Raw genomic sequence first — 24,299 nt, 5'->3', positions numbered from 1 at the left:
CCGAAAGTTAGCTCAAGACTGAACAAAGGAACATTACATGAAACGGCACACCAACTGTGCATTCAGGATAGTGTTAGATGACTGCCAAAGGGAAGAATATGGAAATAAAAATCACCAAAAATATTTACACTTGGGCTTCTCTTTGGCTTGGTGAGCAGCTTCTTGAAAATACAGGATTACAAGCAATAGCTTTTGTAGTCCAACTTGTCTCTTACCCACTAACTAAACAGATCGAGTTTTGAAGTAACAATGATATCTCTAACACAGTGAGAACTGAAAAGACATCTGTGTGTCTCATATTGGTACTGAAACCACTAGCATGAATTTTATTTCCAGTATGTCTCAAACTTACTGATCTGTCAGATTTTTGCTCTTCTGTCTCCAGCATGATTGTAACTGTCCCATCTGTACAGAGTGACCCATTTTGATCAAAATGAAATATATCATATAAGGTACAGGATGAGACTTCCCAGTGCTGATGTTGACTTTATCAGTTAACTCTCATCTTTATGCTACCTATACACCGGAATTATTTTTCATTCAAGCCAAGGTTTCCTAACCATTAATTAGACAGCTGTCTAACTAGCTCTTGGGCAGCAACTTGCTTTCATTGCTGTTTTACTGGCTTTAGCACATTACCTTTTCTCTCCATGAATAAGGTACTTATACACAGCCCACAAATTATTTCCTCAGTTTACCACTTCAAAAAAAAAATTTTTTTTTTTAAAACAGTATTCATTCTGCAGTTGGTAATAGAATTCACCCTTCACTAAGTCACAGATGACAGCAGTCTGCACTGCATCCATTTTACAAGAGCTATCGCTAAACTAGAAGTTTTCTCATACTTTGAAAAAGCAATTGGTAGCACATCCATGTCCAATCTGAGAGGTACATACCCACTATTATAATGACAACCTTACTAACACAGTTTTGCATTCTCATCAGTGCTGGTATCCTCAAGAGCTTGACCATACTGCATCACTCTGGTAGTCTTCACATTAACACTGAAATCCAGATGAAGATTTTATACTTCTCTGTTATGGTAGGACTGAAAACAGGAAGAATAAGGAAATGGCCAATAAAATAAAAACAAGCATAAGGGTCAAATGTACTTTTCCTCCAAGGTACCTAAGTTTTTGGCAAATTTACTTATTTCTACAACCTTCTGCAAGAATGATCAGAAAAAGACAGCATTCAAAGCAAGCAAGCCCTACTGGAAAAGCAGATAAACTTGCCTAGGGAAACAAATAGTAATGAAGAAGTGCAGCTGTGTACAGAAACATTGAAAAAGAAATGAAATTAATTATAAACTTGCCAAAGGGCTGAACACTGACTACTGGCAATTTTGCTCAATTGTTCAGAATTCTATCTATAAGACATTTCAGATCCATTTACAGTAAGTGAAACCTGATATGAAAAACTAGATACTTTAAAAGGAGAAGGCTAAGAGTAAAGATGTTTTCTTTTGGGGAATTGAGAAAACAGCAAAATTATACCAGGTAGTATAAACCAAAAATACAACCACAGGTTCGTAATCGTAATGTGAAATGCTTAATTAAAAGATTCCTGTTTGTGAGTGGAACTCTACTCAGTTTGACACATAACATGAAAACACTAAAAACACTGGATTTTAATAAAGATTTTTATCTAACCAAGATTTACTAAGTAGGTAACATTTAGAACACCCATGAAAGTAAAAGGTTTCTGCACATGAGAGATGAAAAATTAGACAGTAGAGGACAGTAGAGCAAAAGGATTATGAAATGCGATACAAGACAAAGCACCTTTGTATATTTTGCTGTCCAAGTGAGTGACAGCAACTCCACAGAGACTAAGTGATCTACGCTGCTGCTCAACAGCATCCACCACTGGCTAAGTAGCAGAGCCATTCAAAGGAACCTGTAGCTATTCTGGCCTGAATGCATAATTCCACTTGAATTCATGCCCCTAGCCCCAAATTCCCTAAGTACTTAGATTTCGTTTATGTAGAGAAATCGTAAGATAAAACTGAAAGGATAGCCAGCCCCAAAAACATCTTCCCATGAAAAGTAGGTGATTCATTGTCCAGCTGTTCCTGACAACAGAGCAAGGAAGAGGCCCGAACCACATGACTGGAACCTCAGTCAGGAATAAATCCCATTAACTATCCAAGAAGAATTTTATGTGTAAGTACCACTTCATAATCCAGATGCTTTAAGTTTTCAGTGTGCTCATTGAAATCAATTTAGCCATTAATAATTAACTGAAATAGTTATTAACAATTAAAAAAAATAGAACAAACTTAATGGGAATATTTTGTGATACATACTACCATTTACCAATAATCTCCCCAGGACAACTCATCATGAATCTCATCACTTGAATTATAAATGCAGTAAGAGCAATAGCTTGTTAGCAATCTTTCTAGTAAAATACATGAATCACTTAGAGGGACCATCTGGCATCTTAACCTCTACAAGTAGGGTAAAAAAAAAAAGTCACCCAGGGTTTTGGTTAAATATTTTTACTCATTTGTTCTTGGTTCTGCAGGCTATTCAACTCACTATTCTGTACCATTGCACCCGAAAGAAGAAAACACTCCCTCGATGTAAGAATTAACACAGTTAGAAATTAAAACACCTCCAGAAAAAACAAGTACAAATTGAGTATATTCTTGCAACTAAAATATGCACATCAGAATTAAGCTGCATCATATAGATTTAAGAATCTTTGGTCTATGTTACATATAAGAGTGTGAAAAATGCCTGGACAGCGTAGCCTGAAAAGACCACTTAACGTTAAACAGAATATAGACAATGAAGAACTATAATGTGGGATCCATTTTTGAAACTCATGGATGACAGAAGTTATGCAAAAAACATATAGAAATGGAGAAGCAGAGGAAAAGCTGCCAAGAAGATTCACACACAAATTAACAAAAATTACTTGAATTACTTACCGCATATTCTTCTGGTGTAACCTTTAGAACATCAAATACCACTGCATCAAAGCTCTTCTTCAGTTCAGCTGAACCTTTGTCACTCAAGGATTCAGAGCTGCTACTCTTCTGTGGAAACAAACAAAACCAGTGATAATATTTTTGGTTCTCTCCTCTCCTTTTTTGTTTTTACACTCCCAAAAGCAAAATTGCTGTTCAAACATCACTGTTCACAGAATTTTTCTATTGGGCAAATTATCAATTAGAAGTCAGTCACAGGATACACTTTCTCCTGACAAAGACCACTAAAATCGGAGACTCTCAAACTGACTTCAATGGATTTCAAAGGTGTTCCTCAAAACACAACAGTTACATTTCAATGCATAATTAAATTCCAATTTTGTTGACAGAAAAGTCAGTAATAAAAATAACAACAATACAGTCACACTGAATTTTTTTCTGAAAACAGAAAAAATACCACTATGGTGAGGAAAAAGACAAGGTTTGCCGCAAAGGAATAGTTAACATCAAAGAACAGTATCAATCTCTTCCTTTTTCTTTTAGAAGCACTAAAACTTAGAAAAATTACATTGTGAGCTACATATGTGTTCCTGTTGAAGACACTTAGCGTAAACAATTTTAGGGTTTTTTTTTAAATGCTAGTAATTCACATTTGCAAAAAATATCAGATCCTAGAATATTATTCTATGAATCTTTATCTACAACATAAAGATTTAGCTTCCCTGCAAAATACAAATATGGTTCAAAAAATTAACACTTTGTATGAAATTAACACTTCACATTGGTTTCATATGTTTCATATGAAAACAATACACCTGTGTTATGAGTAATCACTTCCTCTAGTACATAGATGCAAACCTAGATTCTGTTCAGTCATTACAAGAAAGAAGGGTTTTATCGCATGGAGATTGAGATGTCACCTCCAGATGTACGCTTCACATCTGAACCCCAGGCATACTTCTTTCAGAAATATGCATACAGCATGCAATTGCTTTGCTGCCCCACACTCTGCTCTGAAGACCTGAAAGGCTATGCATGTTTCTTGCTTCTTAGTTTCTTCCCACTTCAGAAACCTGTCGGAAAGCAAACTCTCGACTAAAAAGTAAGAAATAAGATGAGACACGTGGACAAAACCATCTTGAAGGACCACAATTACTACAGTCAATAACTGTATCAAATTTAACCCTTCTTCAGCAAACAGTACGCCTGCCTGAAGTATGGCACCTGCATGCTTCAGCAATAGCATAGCCTTGACATAAGCGCTAACAGAGCTCCCACAGCAGTTTTGCTAATACTTCGGAGAGATTCAAGAGAAAGAAAACTAGTATTGGTGCACAGAGCTTATTCTCACCATCGGTGGGAGCTCCAGCTCAGCTGTCGCAAAACACACTGAGCACAAACCAAGACCTGCCTAGTCTTATGTTGGAGACTGATATATCCTTAAGCACTCTATCCTAACCACCATCACAGGGGGATACCTCCTAGAAAGCTGAAAAGATTAGACTTTGGCCCACATCATGAAGGCACTGACAGTCTGCGTCATTTTACTGCTAGTGTTGAAAGTTTTCAAGACCATGGATATGGGTCATATACACAACACGCACATGAACAACCACTTCACCAGATCATTCTGGTAGAAGCCAAATTTCAGCACTGTTACATTACTTTCAGTAACACGTGCATCATGTCTGCTGATACCAAGGCAGGAGGGAAGATAGCACGTGGTCACTGATGCTGGTAAATAGTTCCACTGTGCTAATATCTTCTCCTGAAAAACTAACAAGGCAGTATTTTAGGGCTGCACGATATTTTTTGACTTTGGCTTCCCACTCACAGAAGCAGGAACATGTGAACTCCTCGAGAATTCAGCCAGCTGAAGTAAACCCTTGTCCATTTTTAAGCACTTTTGTTATAAGGACATAGAAAGAAAATACACACTCATTTAATAATCATGTCTGTTTTTAGCTAGGTTCTTCTAACAGTACCATCCCTCTGAAAAACCTGCCTTCGAAAACATCACCAAAAACTCCAAACACTACCAAAAACTCCAAACCGGACAGGCATTTTCAGTAACCAACATACTTACAGAAACATTTCAGTTACAAGTCCTCCCTCCTCCCCGTTAGTCAAGATAGGAAAAATATGCCACTTGCTGAAAGCAGATTCATGTAACTTTGCCAAAATATATTTTACTCAATTTTATCAGACATCATGTAAACATTCAAGACTATCTTGTTGAGTAAGAAGAGAGCTTTCCTCCAAGAAAATTTTTCAGTTGCATACCAACAAATGGTCAATCAATGATTCATAATACAATGATAAGGGAAGTACAAGAATCTGTATAAAAACAAACAATGGCCTTGGAGATCGATGCCAGCTTTCTTGTTTAAATCTCGACAATACTTGACAATACTGTGAAATTGTGCTGGAGATTATTTGATCCTTTTGATAACACAACACTCCAATTTTCCCTTCACCTTGTTTTTGGTACCTTCTATTTCTATATACACACAAGTGCATAGCACACATGCAACTCTGCTATCAAAACACATGCGTAAATATATAAATAAAACAAACATCTTTGGTAAGGTCCAAAGATTCATTCAAGGAAGCAACTGTTTTCAGGAATTTGTGGCTCTCATCACTACTGACTTCATAGTGTTCTTGAATACCTTGTCTTTTAAACAAAGGACAAATGAAGAATGAAAAAAAAAAAAAAGGCAAACTGAAATCCACTATGGTAAAAACATGTTTCACACTGTGACAAAAGCAATAAAAATAATATGCATCAGCAATAAAGTAACTGCCTCCCCTGAGCAGAAAGCTTAGGTTAGTATTGTACATGTGTACAAGCCAAAGCATATATATTCAGTCTCCCTGAAGAGGACAGGCAAACAATGCACCTGGAAAGATCACTCAATATACACTGAAGGCAGATTTTCAGTTCCTTTCATCCCAGTACTGCAAGGCATTAACAAAAAGACCCAACAAAAGCTTGAACAGGGAGTGATTTGCAAGAGTTTTGGAAACAAACAAACAAAACAACAACAACAAAAAAGCCAAAACCAACCAGGTCTTGCAAACCCTCCAACATTGCTAAGAATTTAGGAATCAGACACAACTCTCAACAGCTCCTCACATGATCCTAGCAAAAAGAACTCAAAAAATTCTAGTACTAATTTCACCCCACCCCTTCTTTTCCTTAATAAGTAGATGCCAAAGGAAAACTATATTAACTTCAAAATAAGCGGCATCAGCACAGGAGGCCAATCTGCATTGCTTGGCTGACACACACACTCAACTCATGAGCTGTTCACTTCTAGAGGGCAGAAACCTCGGTGGGCAGGAGGGGACCCATACCAATGCCTGAATATAGTCCGTGAGACAAAGGGAACAACCTTATTCCCGTGCTACTGTGTCAGACCACCCCTTGACACACACACACAAGTACCTATCAAAGAGGAGAACATTTCCCACAGGCCTTGCCAGCCCAGTTTATTGCGCTAAGAGCATCTATTATTGCTAAGACTTGAAAAGAAAAGCTTCCTTGCCTAGATGTGATGGAAGAGAACATTAAAAAAGGCAGCTCTGGCTATGGCAAGGCTGTAAATGCTAGCTCATGCTTTATTTTGGTCTACAAAGGTCAGAACTTTTAAGTTATTCGCATCTAAACTGGGGCATATGAAACCAACACACAAAACAAGACTCTGCTGCACCAGATCTGTTAAAAGAAAAACTTACATCTTGGTGCATTTAAAAAAAATTGAGTACTTACAGTCTTAAGTATCCAATAACTGAGTTTTGTAATCCTTACCTCTGAAGCAGTAGCCGCAATATTAACACTGCTTGACTGTCCGTTCATTAGGTCCATACTGCCCACACCATTAATCTTCGGCCCTACATTTACAGCAGCAGGATCATCTCCAAGGCAACTGAATAACCATTCCTACAAAGAGCAAAAAGTAATCAGAAACCATTTTATTCACATGTTTTAAACAAAATTCAGTATCTAAAATCCATAACAAAAATAAAGTACTTCCAAAATTGCTACACCACTTTGAGGTCCAAACTTCAGATTGAAACACACATTCTAAATTTACCTACTTAAAAACAACACGAACAACTGAAGGTTCCGTTGTGATTCATTACTTACTGGCAGTATAGACTTTCGTATTCCTTTCCACACTATTTGCTACATACCAGGTATCAATATGTAAATGTATGCATTAACCCTAACTTAAAGTTTGGCCTGCAACACCAGTTCATGTATGATTCTTTTCCTTTGATTACCAACTTTAAGAAGTATAATCCAGATGTTAACCCTATTAGATAACTTCTATAAGAAGTTATCCAATAATTTCCTATCTTATATGCCTATTCACCAGCTTCAAGTGAAAATTACCACATTAAAAGCAATTTAAGAGTACAAGTGGAATTTACACTTTTCTCCACAAATTACCCAAATTATTGTTTGGGGGGGCCGGGGGGGGACCACAAAGGAAAACTCCACACACTAACTTTTAATGCATCCTTGCAAGAATGCTATTACTTTTCACTTCTACAGAGAAAAGGCTGCAAAGAAATTGAAACCTTTGGCATCCACTACAAAAACAGTAAGACTACCCAGTACCTAAGTGTTATAGAGAGAGTAAAAATTGGTTTGGGCTTAAATTTCATGAGATGTTAGTGCCCTCTAGTGTGAAAACGAGTGTAAATCAGTTTTCATAGGTCTATGTTTGTAACAAGTGTGACTGTTTCCGAAGTTGCTATTATTTATGAAATTCACTTTAGGTTTGTAGTTTAACTCAGAACTATCACATGGTCTGCAAATAAATGGAGAAGGTAAGTGACGGGTAACTGAATAATACCACATAACAAAATAGTATTACAGCACCTCATACTTAAGACCTCTATGTAATAAAATAAACAAAATAAAGTACTCCAAAAAGCTCTATCTCCAAGTGACCTAAACCAGGTATGTCAGATAAACAAGCCTGGAAGACAGGAAACTGCAATATTTAAATAATAAAATATCCTCAAAAAAAGCAGTAACTTCAAAGTCTCATTGTAGGAATGCAATACAGAAAGGAGGGCAAATGAAAGAGCGCCACATTGCAAATTTCAATCAAACACTATAGCTTCTAGGTATTTTTGGGTATTAATAGTCCCCATCTGAACTATGTTGAGCTGTACTTCTGCAGTTCAGAACAGCCATACACATTCTACCTTTTCTTGTTTTGTTTTTTTTTTTAAAAACTGATGGGACTGTCTCATTCACAGGACAGAAGATGTTACATTTCACTTTAACATTACAATCCCAGCCCATAGGCTATAATTGAGATTGTGGTTCCTCCACTAAAAATACACTTAACTGCACTTAAATTTTAGCTGGTATTATACTAACAGACCATATGAAGGCAAAAAAATACCTCATCTTTGGCTTGTGAGTGTCACTGCTGTCCTGTCCTTTCCTATCTCAATTACCCTTCAGATTGTCTCATGGAGTATTTCCAAATGCTCAGCTCCCCAATGCCTCTTTCCTATAGCCTTTTCATTTACCGAGCTGAAAATCAAGGAAATAAAACTAACTGATGTGTCATAATTTTCATTTATGTAGTGACAGTAGAGGACAGAGGTATCACATCTCCAAAACCAGTTTCAGGCCCTCCAGATGTTTGAAATGGTACACTTGTCCCAATTTAATCTTCTTCTCTGCTGAAAAAACCTACCCTTTAAAAATTCAGGGTTTTTTTTAACCACTGTAATTATAAAGAAAATTGACACTTTGCACAATTTCATCATACTATATGGCCCATAACTGTATCATACAAAGCCAGGCTTAAACTAAAGGTTATATATTTGACCCTTGACTCACATATACTTCAGTTGTTCCCCTTCCCCATACTAATGGGGGGAGGGGGGGACGGGCAACAAGGGGGAGAATTCGGGAAGAAGTGTTTCTGACCAAGAAAAAGTGAAAACTGACTTCTTTTGTGCAGGAATTTGGATGGTACTATTTGGAAGAAATTACGCATATCATAGAAGGCTGCTCTGCCAGCTCCATAGGCTCAGATAAGCAAGAGCAAGCTAATTCCTCTATAAGCAACAGGGTTAAAGCCCAGTTTCCTAATGATTAGTCTCACATAACCCATAGGCACCCAGTCAGGCCCTAGCAACTTCCCCCTCCCCCCCCCCCCCCATATTTCCCCATGCTGCACTATCTCAAGCCTTACCCTTGGCCCCTTAACATAACAGCTCCAATGTGCTGTTTCCTACACTATTATGAGTTTTGTTTGCATCTGCCCACCCATTCTGAGTGCCAGACAGACAGGCACTGACTCCCATGCTGTCTGAACACAGCACATGCTCATTCACCTAACATCAGGCTAAATGGGATCGGTGAGCCTGGCAACTATGTGATAGACTTTCCACCTTATAGGTACAGTCGTGGTGCACACTGATCCAGGTTTTCCTTTTCTACCCGGTTACTGACTGTGATGAGAACTGTGAGAACTCTGTCCCTTAGTCAAGTATGGTTGAAATTGGCCACCATGCTGAGAAGAGACTCCTACAAGGCACAAAGTAAAAGGTGGATTTTTTTTTTCCTAAATAAGTAGGAAATCACTTAGAAAAACCCTGCATGCAAAGGAAACAGAGATTACAAAACAACATCTGCCAGTGAGGCTGTATCATAACAGAGGTGTCCACACAATGTTAATTTTGCACCCATTGCTGCATTACAATAGTATGTTTGAATACACTTATACTTTTTCCCACTTCCTGGAGATACAGTAAGGGGCAGAATTAGTACTGAACTGCTATAAACTAGCATTTATCAACTTTAAAGTTCCAGAATTTGCAACATTTAAAATGTACTTTTGAAAGCTGCATTAGATGTCAGAATATCACCGCTCCCATAACAATGAAAAGCCACAGCAACAATTTTGGCCAGTGTATCATTTAAGACAAATATTGAAAAAATCCTGACACTGGAATAATTAAATAATTTGCTTGCTATACTACCCTTCCGCTCAACACCAAAATAAGTAGTAAACAGCAATATCAGAAAGTGATCAACACCAGAGCTGTTCAGAGCAACATAGCTGGATATGTGAAATGACTGTTGCCATGCTGCAATAGTGAATCACACCGTTTTCATTGCATACCCTGTATATCCAATTACAAAAACCGAATTACATTGAGCAATTTGAAATTCCAGTCTGTTTCTCCTCTTCTATTTAATAAATGCCTTTGTGCTCAGAAATGCATTAAATGTGGAATTGAAAGTGTTTTATACAATGCATAAAATACTTAAGCATGCATTTATGCCAACCTGGACACACTATGTGGTATCCTCCTACCTCTTCATGACATGCATACTATACAGTAAAAAGCAAACTAAAAATACTGATAAAAAGATTCATCATACCCAAAGAATGAAAATGTCTAGCATAAGCAGGGTCTGCTGTCTTCAACGAGTCCGAGTTTTTCTGCAAATTCACCCAAGGCTGTATCTGATGATCATTCCATTACAGTGACTGACCTATAAACCCCCAAAATGGAAGGCAGCTCGGTGAAGACAAAGGTGAAGGGCAACGTGCCCATGAAGCTCGGAATAATGCAGGGTGTGACTAACCACAGCTGTTGCAAAGAAGCTGACTTTATCTCAGCACAAAGGGGACCAGAGGGTGGCCTTTGTTTTAGATAAACAGCTATGTCAGTTGAGCAGATCATCTGACTATATTACAGTTGAGTGAATCAACTAGTGGTGTAAATGTTTCTCCCTGAGTTCATTAAAAAAAAAAAAGTGACTGTCTCCCTGAGTTAGCTAGACCAGCATGGGGGGAGTGAGTACATGGCTCAGCCCAATACAGAGTACAAAAACTAAACAACCAACAAGGGAATTTCAAAGAGAACAGGCTTGAGCTGGCTTCAACCCACATATTCCTTCCTGGTGACTGGAAACACCCAACATCACGATAGTAAGCATATTCTAGAGACCAGTAACGGGGATCACATTGGTATTGTGTTTGAACTTTATATTGCAACTGCTATATTTTGCCAAGCGTAACTTGAGTTTGTATTGTGATTTCAGTATATTTTGTATCACTCTGCTAAATCAGAAATCCTGTGTAACATCAACTAACTTCAGATAAGTAAATTTAATATTGAACATTACACCCTCCATGGGTGGAAAATCTAAAAGAACCTGGACAGAGAGTATTTGACTCACCTAAGCCTGAATCCCTTTCACAGAAAAATCCAGGTATATTCTTGTCCCAGTTTGGGTCAAACACTATCCCAAAAATATACTGTACAAACAGCATTTTAAAAGATGACCCTAAAATTACATTTAAAACTTCTGTCCAGAACAGCACAAAAGCTTTGAGGAAACATAGTCACAGTACAATTTTATGAATGGCCCAAGAGTCATGATGACCAAGATCCTCTTTGTTCGTATTCACAATGTCAGTGCAAAACGTCATTTGTTTTGATCACAGATCCCCACGAAGAAAACAGAAGTGCCCTGCATGGATTAATCATCAACTATGAATGCAAAGCCACTACCAAAGACTTTGGGGACCAAAGCACTGTAAGAACCAAAAGACCAGTTGCAGACTCAATCAACCTGAGCTCCGGATCTTGCGGAAACTCTCATTGGTATTTTGACAAACAGCAGAGAAAAAGCTATTTCTTTCTAAACAAGGAACAGAAGCATATTGGGCTTCACTGAATCTTCACTTCCCCACACATAATACAGCCTAGCTAGATTCAACTATTCCACACCAGGACCTCAAGACACTTCAGCAAAATCTTGCAGCCAATTCTGAATTCTAATTCTCGATCTGAGACCTTTGATTCTTAGTTAGAAGTGTATTTTTTCCAGCACTGCTTGGCACTGTCTAAATTAACATTGCTTCTAACCACTGAACACAAGGTAGAAGGTTCAGTGAAACAGAAATTCAAGTTCTTCAAGCAACTGTCACATTTGCCTAATATGCACCAAGTCAGATCCTGCTGTCTGGAAGTACTTTGTGGAACCACATCAGTATCTTGGATGCCTCGCTGCCCTTTTGATCAGAACTTGTTAAATACAAAATGGGCCAATTAATCTATAGTTCCTTACCATACATGGCTACATGAAAGAGCCTCTATTACAATTACTCATTTTGCACACTGTAATTCCTACCTTACATGAAGAACACCCAGAAATGCTTGTGGGTTTGGGTGTTGGGTTCCTATGCACTTCCCCCCCTCAGTGGTTTGAGGTAAAACCTCTCTGCTAAAAATTCACAACAATATGGCTAAAATAAATCCAACAGTACTAAAACCATGGCAATGTTAAGATGCTGCCACTTTAATGCACTCTCCAGGTACTTCTTCCTTAACCTTTACAAGGCATACAGTTATGGAATACCTTTTAGTCTGATTTTTAGGTTTTTTGGTTTTTTAGATGAATAGAATATGGATTATACTTCCCATAAGATCACTATATAGATGTTGTGAGGCTCACTTTGGAAACGTGTTGCACCTTGAGCAACTGGGGATACAGAAAATCCTGCTGACCCAACCCCTAGCACGGATGCCTCGCGCACCTCTCGTTAGTCTGTATCAAGTTGGCAAGTGGAAGCTCTGGACATTCTGCTGTACAGCGGTGCTGTGTGACCCTAGCTGCATACAAGCTGCCACACACCCAAGGTGACTGGAAGTGGTTCAAGGTGCCCTAGGGGCACACAGGCGCCAAGGAAGGTTAAGTAAGGAAGACAAAGTGTCCTAGCATGCAGGCACCACAGCCACCACCATATACAATACTCATGCCATCTGCCATCTGGGCAAGGGCTGATCACACTGACAGGCCTTCCCTGCAGTTTGGTGCACGCGCACCTCAAAAGGTCTGGAAGACCTGTGTACATAAGGACTGTGTTAGCAAAGGAACATACTACCTAATACTTAAAAAAAAAAAAAAAAAAAAGACTTGTTTGCCAGGCTGCATGCTGTCTGTTCTGCAACAGGAAAGATTTGGGAAGTAGCACAAAGCTGCACTGTGATAACAAGAGTCCATTATAGGTACTGCAGCATGAAAAAAATCCAAGGTAGTCTGAGCAGACCACCAGGCTTTTAATGCTCCTGACAAAGAGAAATGCATGGCCGCCTTCTCTTGCCCCAGAAGCCACTGTTCTTTATTAATTACTTCCCATTAGAACCTCTCAAAGTCCATAGGAGCTACGTACAGATAGGTAAAGCTAGAAACATGTCTAAAGATGGGAAGAAAGCTTATCGTCTAAAAGGCAAAAGCAGAGATAACTGCTAACAAAACCAAACCAAAAAACCCCTACAGAACAAAACATTAAAAAAAAATACCAAACACACACCCCACACCAAAACAAAAACCAACATGCACAAAAGCCCCACAATTAAGCAGAAAGTCAGCAAGGAATAGGCGACAGGACAAAGAATGTTCATCCAACTATGAAAGAAGATTTTCTCAAGTCAAATCAAATTGCACCTTCCAAACTATATTCTTCAGTTTTGCACTCAACCCACCAAAACAAAGAACCCCCAACTAGGTTACTGCACTGTAAGAATAAAGATAGTATGTATACAGCATTAAAAAAGAAAAATGAAAGCCACCTAAACACATCCTTTAATTCAGTTTTCAGTAAGCATGAAAATATTGAGGTAATATAAGATAGCAAAACTGATAAAAAAAAGAAAATTCCACAATAGAGATGAAATAAAAGCTCAAGCAACTTAATATAACCCCATCCTCCTGCAGGAAATTTATCATCGAAGATAATAAAATACCAGACCTAAAATTTCATATACTACGAAATCTCCGGTCAGACACATGAATCTTGTCAAAGCATTTGATAAGCTGCCACTAGTGAAGACTGAGATAAGAGACGCTAGTAGAAGACATGCATGGGGTAGAGACATGATGAAAACAGAGACAGAGGAGCACAACAGTAGAGTAGGAAAAGATTACTAACAGTTATGAAATACGCAACACCAGTACAAATGTTAGAAGGATAAATCATTTGGAGATAAAGGAAAGCAACATAATACAGGACAAATAAAACTATCTGATGGACAGAAGAATGAAAAATGAAAGTCAATCATTACAGGATTATTTGGGTTGATCCCTGTAAAGTTTTGGCTATGAATTTCAGCATATCAGTTGGAAATGACTGCCACCAATGTTGCAAGCATGAAGTAGCCAGATGAGATCAAGATGTTTGCATTAGTTATGGACAAATACTACCTCTAAAACATTTCACAAGAGACCTTGATCCTGTACTCAATGCATTCTGGTCACCTGGCTTCCAAAAGATTTTTGAACAAAATGTATGCAGAGAAGGGCTTCCAGGTTCACTGAAGACTCCACTGCAGAAGTGCAAACCAGGAGACCTCAGCTTGCTTATGCTAACCAACTGAAATCTGCATGAGGATACACTTGCGGTGTTCAAGTATCAGGAGGACAAACCCAGAGTATGAATAAAATGTAAATTTATGCTCAAAATCAGAATACAGCAATCAGGTTCTTGAACAATTTCCAGAAAACAGTACTAAAAGCAAAAACACATAGCTGCTTAAGTTGATACTAGACTCCTTCCTGAAAGAAATTGTGTCATATGGTGCCTGCATCAGCAATATAGCTAACCCAGGAACACAGACTCCTTTTTTCATTGGTTTGATTAGTCCTGCTGCAAACTCAAAGCACTTCTATACTCATAGAACTCAACCACTCAAAGTTATGTCACACATCCACTCTTTCCCTAAGCATCTGTTGCACAACAGTCACAGGAGTATCAGCTGCTCAAAGCTCCAAGACAGATGAAATTAGAATGCACAGAATAGCAACAAATAGCACAAAAAAAAATTGGTTTATTAGGTTTGACAATGAAGTTTTAAATTTAAAAAAAGCAGCTTCATTTAAATACAGTCCTTAATTTAGATTCTCTTCTCTTACCCTAGAAAAGGCTATACCTGGACAAACAATTAAGTGAAATTATTATTCTTTTTTAAGACAACACTACCCACAGAAGAGCACTTTCACTATCATGTGTGCACTCACGTTCTGGACAACAAAAATCATCTTATCGCCACTTTTATGTACCTTATCGCCGCTTTTATATACCTCATTCTGTGAGTTCGGGAGTGGTGGGGGGGTGGAGAGAGAAAAGAGAGAGAGAAGGGTAACATTAAGGTAATACATAGTAATGCTCTGTCTCATTCATATCTTACTCAGTTTCCAGCTATCAAGATCCCTTCTTCATGGTTCTCCAGTACCCAGTGCTCTCCTCTTTAATCTCAAGACCTGGTACAACTTGTAGCTTCCATTTCCTCAGATGAGATAAAGAAAAAAACCTCAAAAATCCAATAGAATATCCTTCTCCAGGGCACAAGCTATTGTTTATCAAATCCTATTGCAAAAATCAAACTATTAGCCCAGTTTGTAATCAACTTGCAACAACAACAAAGAAGTTCAGCTTAAAATGGAAGGTTTTTGAAATTAGTTACACACAAATGCGAAGGAGATCTTTATCATTCTGACTTCCACCATTCAAAAGCCAGCTATACTCAGTGGACTGACTCATAGCCAAGAGTTAACTGGTAGATACCACAGCACAAGGCAACAGATTTTAGCACTAGCATTAGTACACAGCTGCAAGCAGTAGCAGATCCTAGCCCTCACACAATGCAGGCACGAATCAAGCGGAAGGAAAGAATTATTGCAGGCAACAAATGGAGTGAGCCAAAAATGTGAACATGTGTACATGCTATTTAAGTTTAGCCTGGGGTTGTAAGAGGTTTGCTTTCTTCTAACAAAAGGTCTCTCCAGCAGAGTTTGAGCGTTAAAAGACAAAATGTAGGTTCACTAAGTAAATAACTGCACAAGTACTGAAGAAGTTTCTGCTCACAAACTGCTTACAAATTACCAGGTTCCCAGAGCTTCTTTCTTCAGAGATCACCTACAAGCCTCTAGTCCGTTTTGTAGTTCTTTAGAAAGGATATTGCACAGAAGAACATTTTATTCCTTTGGATCTGGCTATTATTTTACAGTTGTTGTCAGAACAGACTGAACATCTGAAGTTATGATGCATGGTTTGTTTTTCCTCCCATACGCCAAAAGGGTAAGCATTAGGGACCCAAATTATTTTAGCAGAGAAAGTACATCAAGTATAATAAGGTTTTGCCCTCCTCAGTCTCCCTCTCCAGAACTGAAGCCTACTGACAGTTTAGCCTGTTTGAGCAACATTTCTTCAAATATCCAAAGAAGAAAGCCAGGCTTGCTCAGTCAGGAACCAGAGGAGGATCCATCCTCACCCCAAACACACAGAACAGGAGAAATCATAACCTAGAGACATTTTTGAAAGATAGGAACTACTGATATTTATTTACATGAATAAGAAGTAAAAGGAGGGCAAAGAAAATTAATAGGAATTATTTAAACTAGAAGCAGATATTTTTAATTAATTAAGCAGTTCTGTAAGATGATAACCTTTCCACAATTGGCTTCTCCAAAACCCCCACCACATGGCCACGTAGCTATCAGTTTTGTTTGCAAACAAGAAGAATAGTAAATGATTAATGTCACGTTGATTAACTGATGCTCAGTTTGCAAAATATTTTTGATATGGGTTAGATGTGCAGGCATGGTATCAGTGGAACTAACAAAGGAAGAATACATCCTTTGGACAACATTCCGTGGACAACATTCTGAACAGAGATGTCATACTTAAGAGCATGCAACTGTGGAGCGCTGAATGCTGCTAGCATGAACTTCAGGATCCAAGTATTCTTTTCAGAGGTACTCAGATCCACAGTTTTGCTTTGTTTCCAGATAATACAAACAACACATGAATAGGGAAGAATTACTACAGACTGTGCATCAGCAAAAATATCACAACACGCTCCCTGTGAAAAGTCTCCAGAAGCTGCCTTTTATATTCTTAGTTTTAAATTTTTGAAATTTTTTATTTTAAATAAGGCAACGCTAAAAATTCCAGCAGAAGACAAACTTGAAAATCATTATAGCAATCTACAAATGGACCCACGTGGGTGGCATATCTTCTCTCAGAACAGAAAAAGTATTTCAAAGGAAAAAGATTTTATTTAAATATTTTTCCCAAATTTTATGTGCAACTGCACACAGAGACAACAACTGACAGCATGAGCTTTGTTACTGTCAATAGGCTACAGGAACTCTGTCACCAACAATCACTGCAACTCGCGCCCCAAAAGCAAATATAAGAAAAACTAGTGATGAAAACTGTGACTGAGTATCTAGACTGAATATTCCATGTAAAACTACACATCACATGTGGAGGTAAAGAAAACTCAAATATCTATTGAACTCATCGAATAATATTCTGTAGGCATTAAGTGCTATAGTCAAAACTGTGAACAGCCAAATGAAAACCAAGATGATCAAACCGTCCTAGGACAGATTTTTAATAAGCGAGAGATGACAAAGTATCAACTCTTGCCGAGTAACAGCCTCCAAATCCACAGAATTAAAGACTCAGTGCATACACCTGCCTCAACTGCACACTTTCTTTGTACAGTAAGACAAAAAAGATTTACATTTAGCAAAAAGAATGCAAAACTCCTCCCACATTGAATGCCTGACTTTCTCATTCAGGAAGAAGATAATACTGTTGAGAGAACATTTCACCATATTTTTTGTAAAGCCATTAATAGACAATCAGGATCTTTCTTGAACAAGACACAATATCTTAGTCTGTTTTAAAATTCAACTTTCAGAGAGATGAGTATAGTCTTCATCAATAACACCTGTGATGACAACATTTTGACGATGTTCTCTGTAATTATTCTTTTTTTAACATCATGCATCGATATGGAAATTTGCATCGTTGCTATAGAAATGGTGCTAACAGGAAAAAAAAATCTAACAGCATATGAATTGCCTGTATTTGGTATGATGTGGAACTACGACAGACATTTGGGGAAGAGAGCTGGATTTTCTGCCTGTGCCACTACCCCCTGCATTTGTTTATGAAAGTGTGTCAAGCTCTGAGTATCCAACTTCTACAAGCAAACAATACACAAACCAGTTATTTATCCATCCAAGCATCCACATCTTTCCCATATCTCTAACTCCCTTTGGAAGAACCTCAGTAAATCAGGCAACTAATGAGAGAGCAGGTAAAGACCAAAATACCAATAGTTTAATATTAAATACTTTTCTTCATCCAAGACCAGTCAGTAACTGCTGACCATCAAAGCATCTGCCTAATAAAACATGATACAGAAACTGAGCAAATCCAAGTTAATTCACACAAATCCAGGACTTCAACAAACCAAATGGATGTTGGAACCTTGTTTTAAAGGTTCAAGAACGACCAGATAAATCCACGGAGGATTTGTCAGCTGGCCCAACCAGATGTCAATGACCTACTCAAAGCGCCTGAAATTGGAGACCAAGCATATGTTCGCTTCAACTGAAATAATACAGAGTGAACATTTTCATGAAGGAGGATAGTATATTAAGATGGTATCAGACTTTTTTCTTGTTATCAAAACAGAAACTTACAGTAGATTGCAGGGAAATCTTGTCTCTTTAGATACTCAAGGCAGACAGGAATTTATTTTAAGACCTGAAATTCTGGTACACCCATCTTACTTCTTGTTCACTAACAACAACAGTTCAATCACCAGAAAAAGTAGATGCGATTTCACGTAAATGGACAGTATAAGTGAGAGCCCTGCTGGAGCTATTTCTAAGCCATCTATCTACATTATTGATGAAAGGACCTGCTCTAAAGAAGGAATGACATAATAAATATCTACAAAGTTTGTAGAACTTGTATAACTGATATAGAATACAATGTTTTCCATAAGACATAAAAAAGACACTGAGATGTAGCACAAGCATTAATTTGAAGAGCATAGCTGGCAAAGCACAAGAACCAGCTATGCAAAAACATTTGCATACCTCTAATGGTAGTAAAGGCAAGGCTCAAATTCTTGCTGCAAAACAGGGGAAAAGACAAACTGCAGGAGGAATATTAATGATAAAGTTCTTTATAGCACACATGACAACTTTAAACTAACCAGGGACCAAGGAAATAAAATAATTTCTCAAATTACTTCCTAAGGAGGTAGAGGCATGCTATTTTGTTTTTGAGCCATGCTTCAAATGAAGAATGCAAAAATCATTAACCACTAAAAAGGTGCATATATCCTTTTACTGTACACTGGATTTAGTGGCAATATGATCAACAAGCCAGGAAAGGAGAACACAAACCTGGACACAGTTTACTGGCATTAAAGAAGTAAAGGCACAAGATGCACATGTACACACAATGCTGATTGGCTTGCATGGTTTGACAGGCACAGAAAGGCTGTAGACACTTAAGCCAAGTGAGAACAGCTAAGCATGTTCAAAGCAGGGACAAGCATTTTCTTCCAGATCTCACAGAAAGCATGGGGAATCCTGCGATTTTTATATGCCTCTAAGAGCATGGCAACTGCTGAGAGAGTAACAGCATTTGCTGGTCTTTTCTGAATTTATGAGTCAAGTCCAGCTCATTTACCCCCCCCACAAAGATTCCAGTATGCTTGCGATACAGTCTGTTGAGCAGGATTTTTAAGATTATTCCAGCACCATGAACTCAGCACAGTTAAATTCACAAGTGATATCCTATCCAAATTCTACTTGGATATTTGAGATATTCAGTGGATGACTGGATAATTATTACTTAAAAATATCCTTCAGCTTATGAAATGCAGCTGTGTCCATTTCTGCCAAATCAATGGATGCATGCATTAAAAATTGATTTAAGTGCAGATATGTGCAAGCTGAAAACTTGGGTCCAAGAGCAATGACAGAGAGATAGCCTGTACACAGTTTCGATAGAGATTTGGAAGAGAATGGTGTTTTAAATGTAAACCTACTGTTTTACAGCAGATAATGCTATTTCTTCTTAAGGAAACCATGCTGTTTAACAGTTCATTTAACTAAAAAGAAAATTACATTCATCTTTGTGTTAATCTTTTAACTGATAAAAAGTAAATCTAGAATGCTATAATGCAAGAAAGTCCACACTATGAGATAGCAGGGTATCACAATTAGGAATACAAAAACCATTATTATGTGACCATGTTAACTGCATCTTGAAAAAGCTCACAGACTGGCATCTTCCAAGAAAATCTACTATAAACTGCTACTTCAGTTAGTACTGACAGCTGAAATCTCTAATCTTAGCACACTGATTAGAAAATGCTTTGCTTTCCTTTCTAGGATCACCAAAACCATTACAGTGCTAAAATAAAGGAGTAGTGCAAATCTTGGGGAAATCACAATTAGAACAAAAGCAATTATCCTCAGATCCTAAAACCCCTACCGTATAAGTTTTCTGTTCTCTGGCAACTTCTGGCAGGAAACCTTGCAGGACTTCTGCCCTAAATTTTGCACAAAAGTCTTTTTCCCCCCCCCTTTCTACAGAGAGGGGATCTTCTGGCCCAGGCCAATCAATAGCACTGGTTTACTCTTAAGCAACAGAGATTAGCCATTCTGGACAAACCAAAGAAAGATAATTCTTCACCTCATCTAAATGAAAATACAAACACTTCTTTGAGACCCTGTCATGCCCTGTATTGCTGCCTTAGGAGTTTCAGTTAAAAAAAAAAAAAAAAAGGTATTTCAGCCACCCAAATACACACACAGCTTGGACAAGACGAGCATTTTTTATGTCATGCAAGATTCACCTTGAATAGGAGGAAAAACATGAAAAAAAGGCCATGACTGATACAGAGAACTGAAAGGGTCTGAGGAACAGTTTTTAAATATTTGGAACCAGTCGCTTAAGTTACAATTTGGACAAGGATTTGACATCACTTCATCATTACTGACATTAAACCATCCTTGTCCTGGAGGTACAAGGAAATCTGTCACCATAAGAAGTATCAGTGGACACTACACACCAAACAGGGAGTAGCCTTGCTTGAAGCAACAAAAAAGCCCCAGTGAAGAGAAAGCTGTGCTGGGAAACAAACTGAGCTGGGATAGTTGGACAGGGAACCCAGTTGCCAGCAGGACATTTTGCTGCCCTGCAGAGGCAGATCACAGCCCATAGGCTGCCAGCTGGAGAACCCTGTTGTGCAAAATCATATGCTTTTAAATTCTGCACCATTTAAACATTTTTAATGCCTGATTATTGTGAGTTTAAGACAAGTTACCTTATCGCTGCAATATTGTTGCAAGGAGTGAATTTGATTCCTGGTTCAGAAATTGTGTAAATTTGCAATTCCAGAAGGTATTCTTTGATGACATACAAGGTACATCAAAATACTTTACATTGCAGTATTTTCAAACAGTTCCACTAATAAGCTGTCTTTGCCATGCCCTGAACAACTGTGTGGGCTAGATGACCTCCAGGTGTCCCTCCTGAAGTATTCTGATTCTATAGTTTAAAGAAAACACAAAAGGCATTAACGATCTAATTAAAACAGTGTGTTAGGTTCAGAGAAAAAGAAGTATATCCAAATATACTGATCAAGCAGAATCAAACTACACAATCTGCTTCATTTCTTTCTCTCTGGATGATGTGAATTTTATGTAAATTTTTTAGATTCCAAAAAGAGTGGATAAACATTATAAAAAAAGCTTGAGATCTCTTTGAACATGTTTGCATCTCCTTTTATTTCATTCTAGCAAGATTTGGTAAAATTTGTTTTTGTTAGAGGCTTGAAGCCATTCTACTTCATAATAAATACAAAGAAGATCCTGCAGAATAGTCACAGAAAGCTATTTTTAAATGCATCACTTCAAGCAATCAACTTGTGGCACGGGTATGTTCTCCTGGCTAGGAAAAGCAGCACTGTGATGGATACTCAGATAGCTCAGACGAAGATGTTATTCATGTAGCCTCTCCCCTCCAACATTAACAAGCACCAGAGGTAGATCACAGTTCATTTCGTCCTTCCTGAAAAACCATCAGAGAAAAGCAAGACTGCCAAACATGCATACACAGGTTCAGAGGTGAGAAAGCCCATGGACCCCAGAATGAGAAATGAAGTGTACTGGTGATGGAAGGCCATAATTCAGGAATAGGAAAGAAAAGCTGTGACCTCTCATGTTGTGAGATAGAGTCCAATAAGCAAGTAACAGCAAATCAGCCAGGTATCATGGAGAGGCAGAAGCAAAGAGAGAGAACGTGCAAGCCCTATCCACACCCACTTCTCCTAGCCCTGCTACGTCTTTGACAAAAGGTTTCATTGTGTTTCGATACTTGGTGATACTGCAACACTTCCTGGTGTCACCACCATAAGAGATTCAACTGATACTACCCATGAGAATTTGGAAAATCTGAACTACGAATAATTTGGTGAAAGAAATAAATGCATGGATAAGGTTTTCTACAGTTAAAAAAAAATATGTATTTTAACTAAATAAATTCAGATGTTTCAGTGTTGTCTCAAAGCCAAGATCATCCATATTAGTGAACAATTTAAATTAAAAAACCCAACACCACACAAATTAGTAATTCATTTCCCTGTTCTATGCTACCAGGAAGCGAGTTGCCTCTTAGCTGCTAAAAGAATGGCCAAAAAAGCATCGGCTGCACTTTGAAAATACTTTAATTTTTTAGTTTCATATTCAGCTTGCCAATTGGGGAGGTCCATTTTGGTGATGAATGTTATTTAAACATAAAGGAGAGTCAGCCACATCATAGAGTACTGGTACCTTACTGTTGAAATATCACTGAAGTCACTAGCCACAACATGGTTAGCGTGTTTTTGGCAGGTGGTATACTTTCAAAACAGCTTTATCACTTAAAAGCTAAGGGATTTTAATAAGCTACACAAACTTATCTTGCACTACCCCCAAGACAACAGAGAAAAACAACCTCAGCAAAAACAGCAAACAGAGCTATGAACTTAAATGCAACATTCATATAGTGATTTACAGGATCTTTCCGATCTAAGAATCTAGTTTTTTCACAAACAACAGAGTAGGGTTTTCCAGCTGAGTTGCGTGTGGTTAATGAACACTGTAAAACTGACAAAGCTATCAAATAGCAGGCAGTGGAGCTGCCCCGCCATAGAGACTGTGGTAAGCCAGCTCCCTCACCGAGGAACGAAGCAAACTCAACATCAATTCACTCTGTGACCCAACTGCATGCTCAACCGAGCCCCATCCCCAAAAAAGAACACAATTTGCAAATGGCATCTCCAACCTAGGCAAGACATCTCTTTCACTTTCAAGATGTGTTTTCTTATTTTGAGGATTGTTATGTTAAAAAACGGCTTCCTCTGCATTAGAGAAGATGCCAATTATGAATTCCAAAAGATTACAATTTTCTTCCTGTAAGCAAAGAACTTCTACCCACATTAGGAGAATCATAAATACAGAAAAAGCCACAAAGAAATAGCAATCAGCTAGTCTAATGATAAGATCACAGAAACACGCCCTATTGCCCTAGGGAAAAAAAGATATCCAATTCCATTGATGACCTGGAACGTAATAGGGAAACATGACACCAGAGAAAGAGATCAGCAACAAAAACTTCAGCTGCTGAAGCCCATAACTTCTCCTCATCTTCCTTCCCTCACTCCAACAAGTAATCAAGAAGATATCCATGACATTCAGTACCAGTCCACACAGAAATCTGACACCTAAAAGCAACACAGAAACTCCAGCACATCCCAAAACAGCAAGGGAAGTCTGTCTTTTTTCCTGTTCCCTGGAGAGATCTCACTTATGTCCATCTCCTTTAGCTCCATTACTGCCTGATTCTGTTTTCCACTTAAGAATATCACTTCATAGAGAGAGAAGAAAAAGTATGTAAAACCATGGATTTTTTCTAAGTCATGAAAATAAGTTAGCTTTTAAAAAAAAAAATAGGTACAGGAGAAATAATTACTTAAAACCCTCAACCTTTCTACAATATACCTTTGTTTACAAATAAATGAGGGATTTAACAAAAGTTTCATGGGTGCAATAGCTTAGCAAGATGTCTTTCATGTTAGCTACTTGCATTATTTATCAAGCAAGCTTCCCTTTTTAGCAGTATCACTTAACATCGGCTAAATAGACTTCTATGTCTATCTAACATAAACATGACACACCTCTGAATTATCATATTACTATGTATATCTGCACAACAGACTTCACATTTTCCCAAGCTATCCTTTATAAAAGGCTTTTTGGCTTCAGCAATACCGTTTCAATTAATGTCTTTATTGCCTTATAACTAAGCTATAAAATTCAGATCAAGAATTACTCCTCAACAAAACTGTCAGCCTCAAATCACCAGCCTATATATACCTTTGTTACCGTAAGTCTAAATTTGTTTAAGAATTCATACCCATTTTGCATATATTCACTTTG

At 38.0% G+C, this 24,299-nt stretch overlaps 1 protein-coding gene across 10 annotated transcripts in view; it reads right to left on the bottom strand.

Moving 5' to 3' along the window:
• RALGPS2 (Ral GEF with PH domain and SH3 binding motif 2) overlaps positions 1–24,299 on the bottom strand; it is a 127,898-nt gene that overhangs the window by 93,587 nt on the left and 10,012 nt on the right. For 7 of the 10 annotated variants that reach the window (XM_075507917.1, XM_075507919.1, XM_075507908.1 and 4 more), the window contains exons 2-3: positions 6,753–6,884; positions 2,939–3,046 (exon numbers count right to left, since the gene is read on the bottom strand). In XM_075507917.1, the coding sequence (XP_075364032.1) occupies positions 2,939–3,046; positions 6,753–6,809 (165 nt within the window). In that variant the 5' untranslated portion in view covers positions 6,810–6,884. Of the gene's footprint in view, positions 1–2,938; positions 3,047–6,752; positions 6,885–8,367; positions 8,388–15,184; positions 15,275–21,145; positions 21,346–24,299 lie in introns of those variants that run through there. The other 3 variants (XM_075507913.1, XM_075507914.1, XM_075507916.1) reach the window with 3 other exon arrangements.

Source organism: Mycteria americana, chromosome 7, assembly GCF_035582795.1.
Source record: "Mycteria americana isolate JAX WOST 10 ecotype Jacksonville Zoo and Gardens chromosome 7, USCA_MyAme_1.0, whole genome shotgun sequence".
NCBI lineage: Eukaryota > Metazoa > Chordata > Aves > Ciconiiformes > Ciconiidae > Mycteria > Mycteria americana.
The sequence above is the reverse complement of the archived record's forward strand: the minus strand, read 5'-3'. Positions and strand labels throughout refer to the sequence as shown.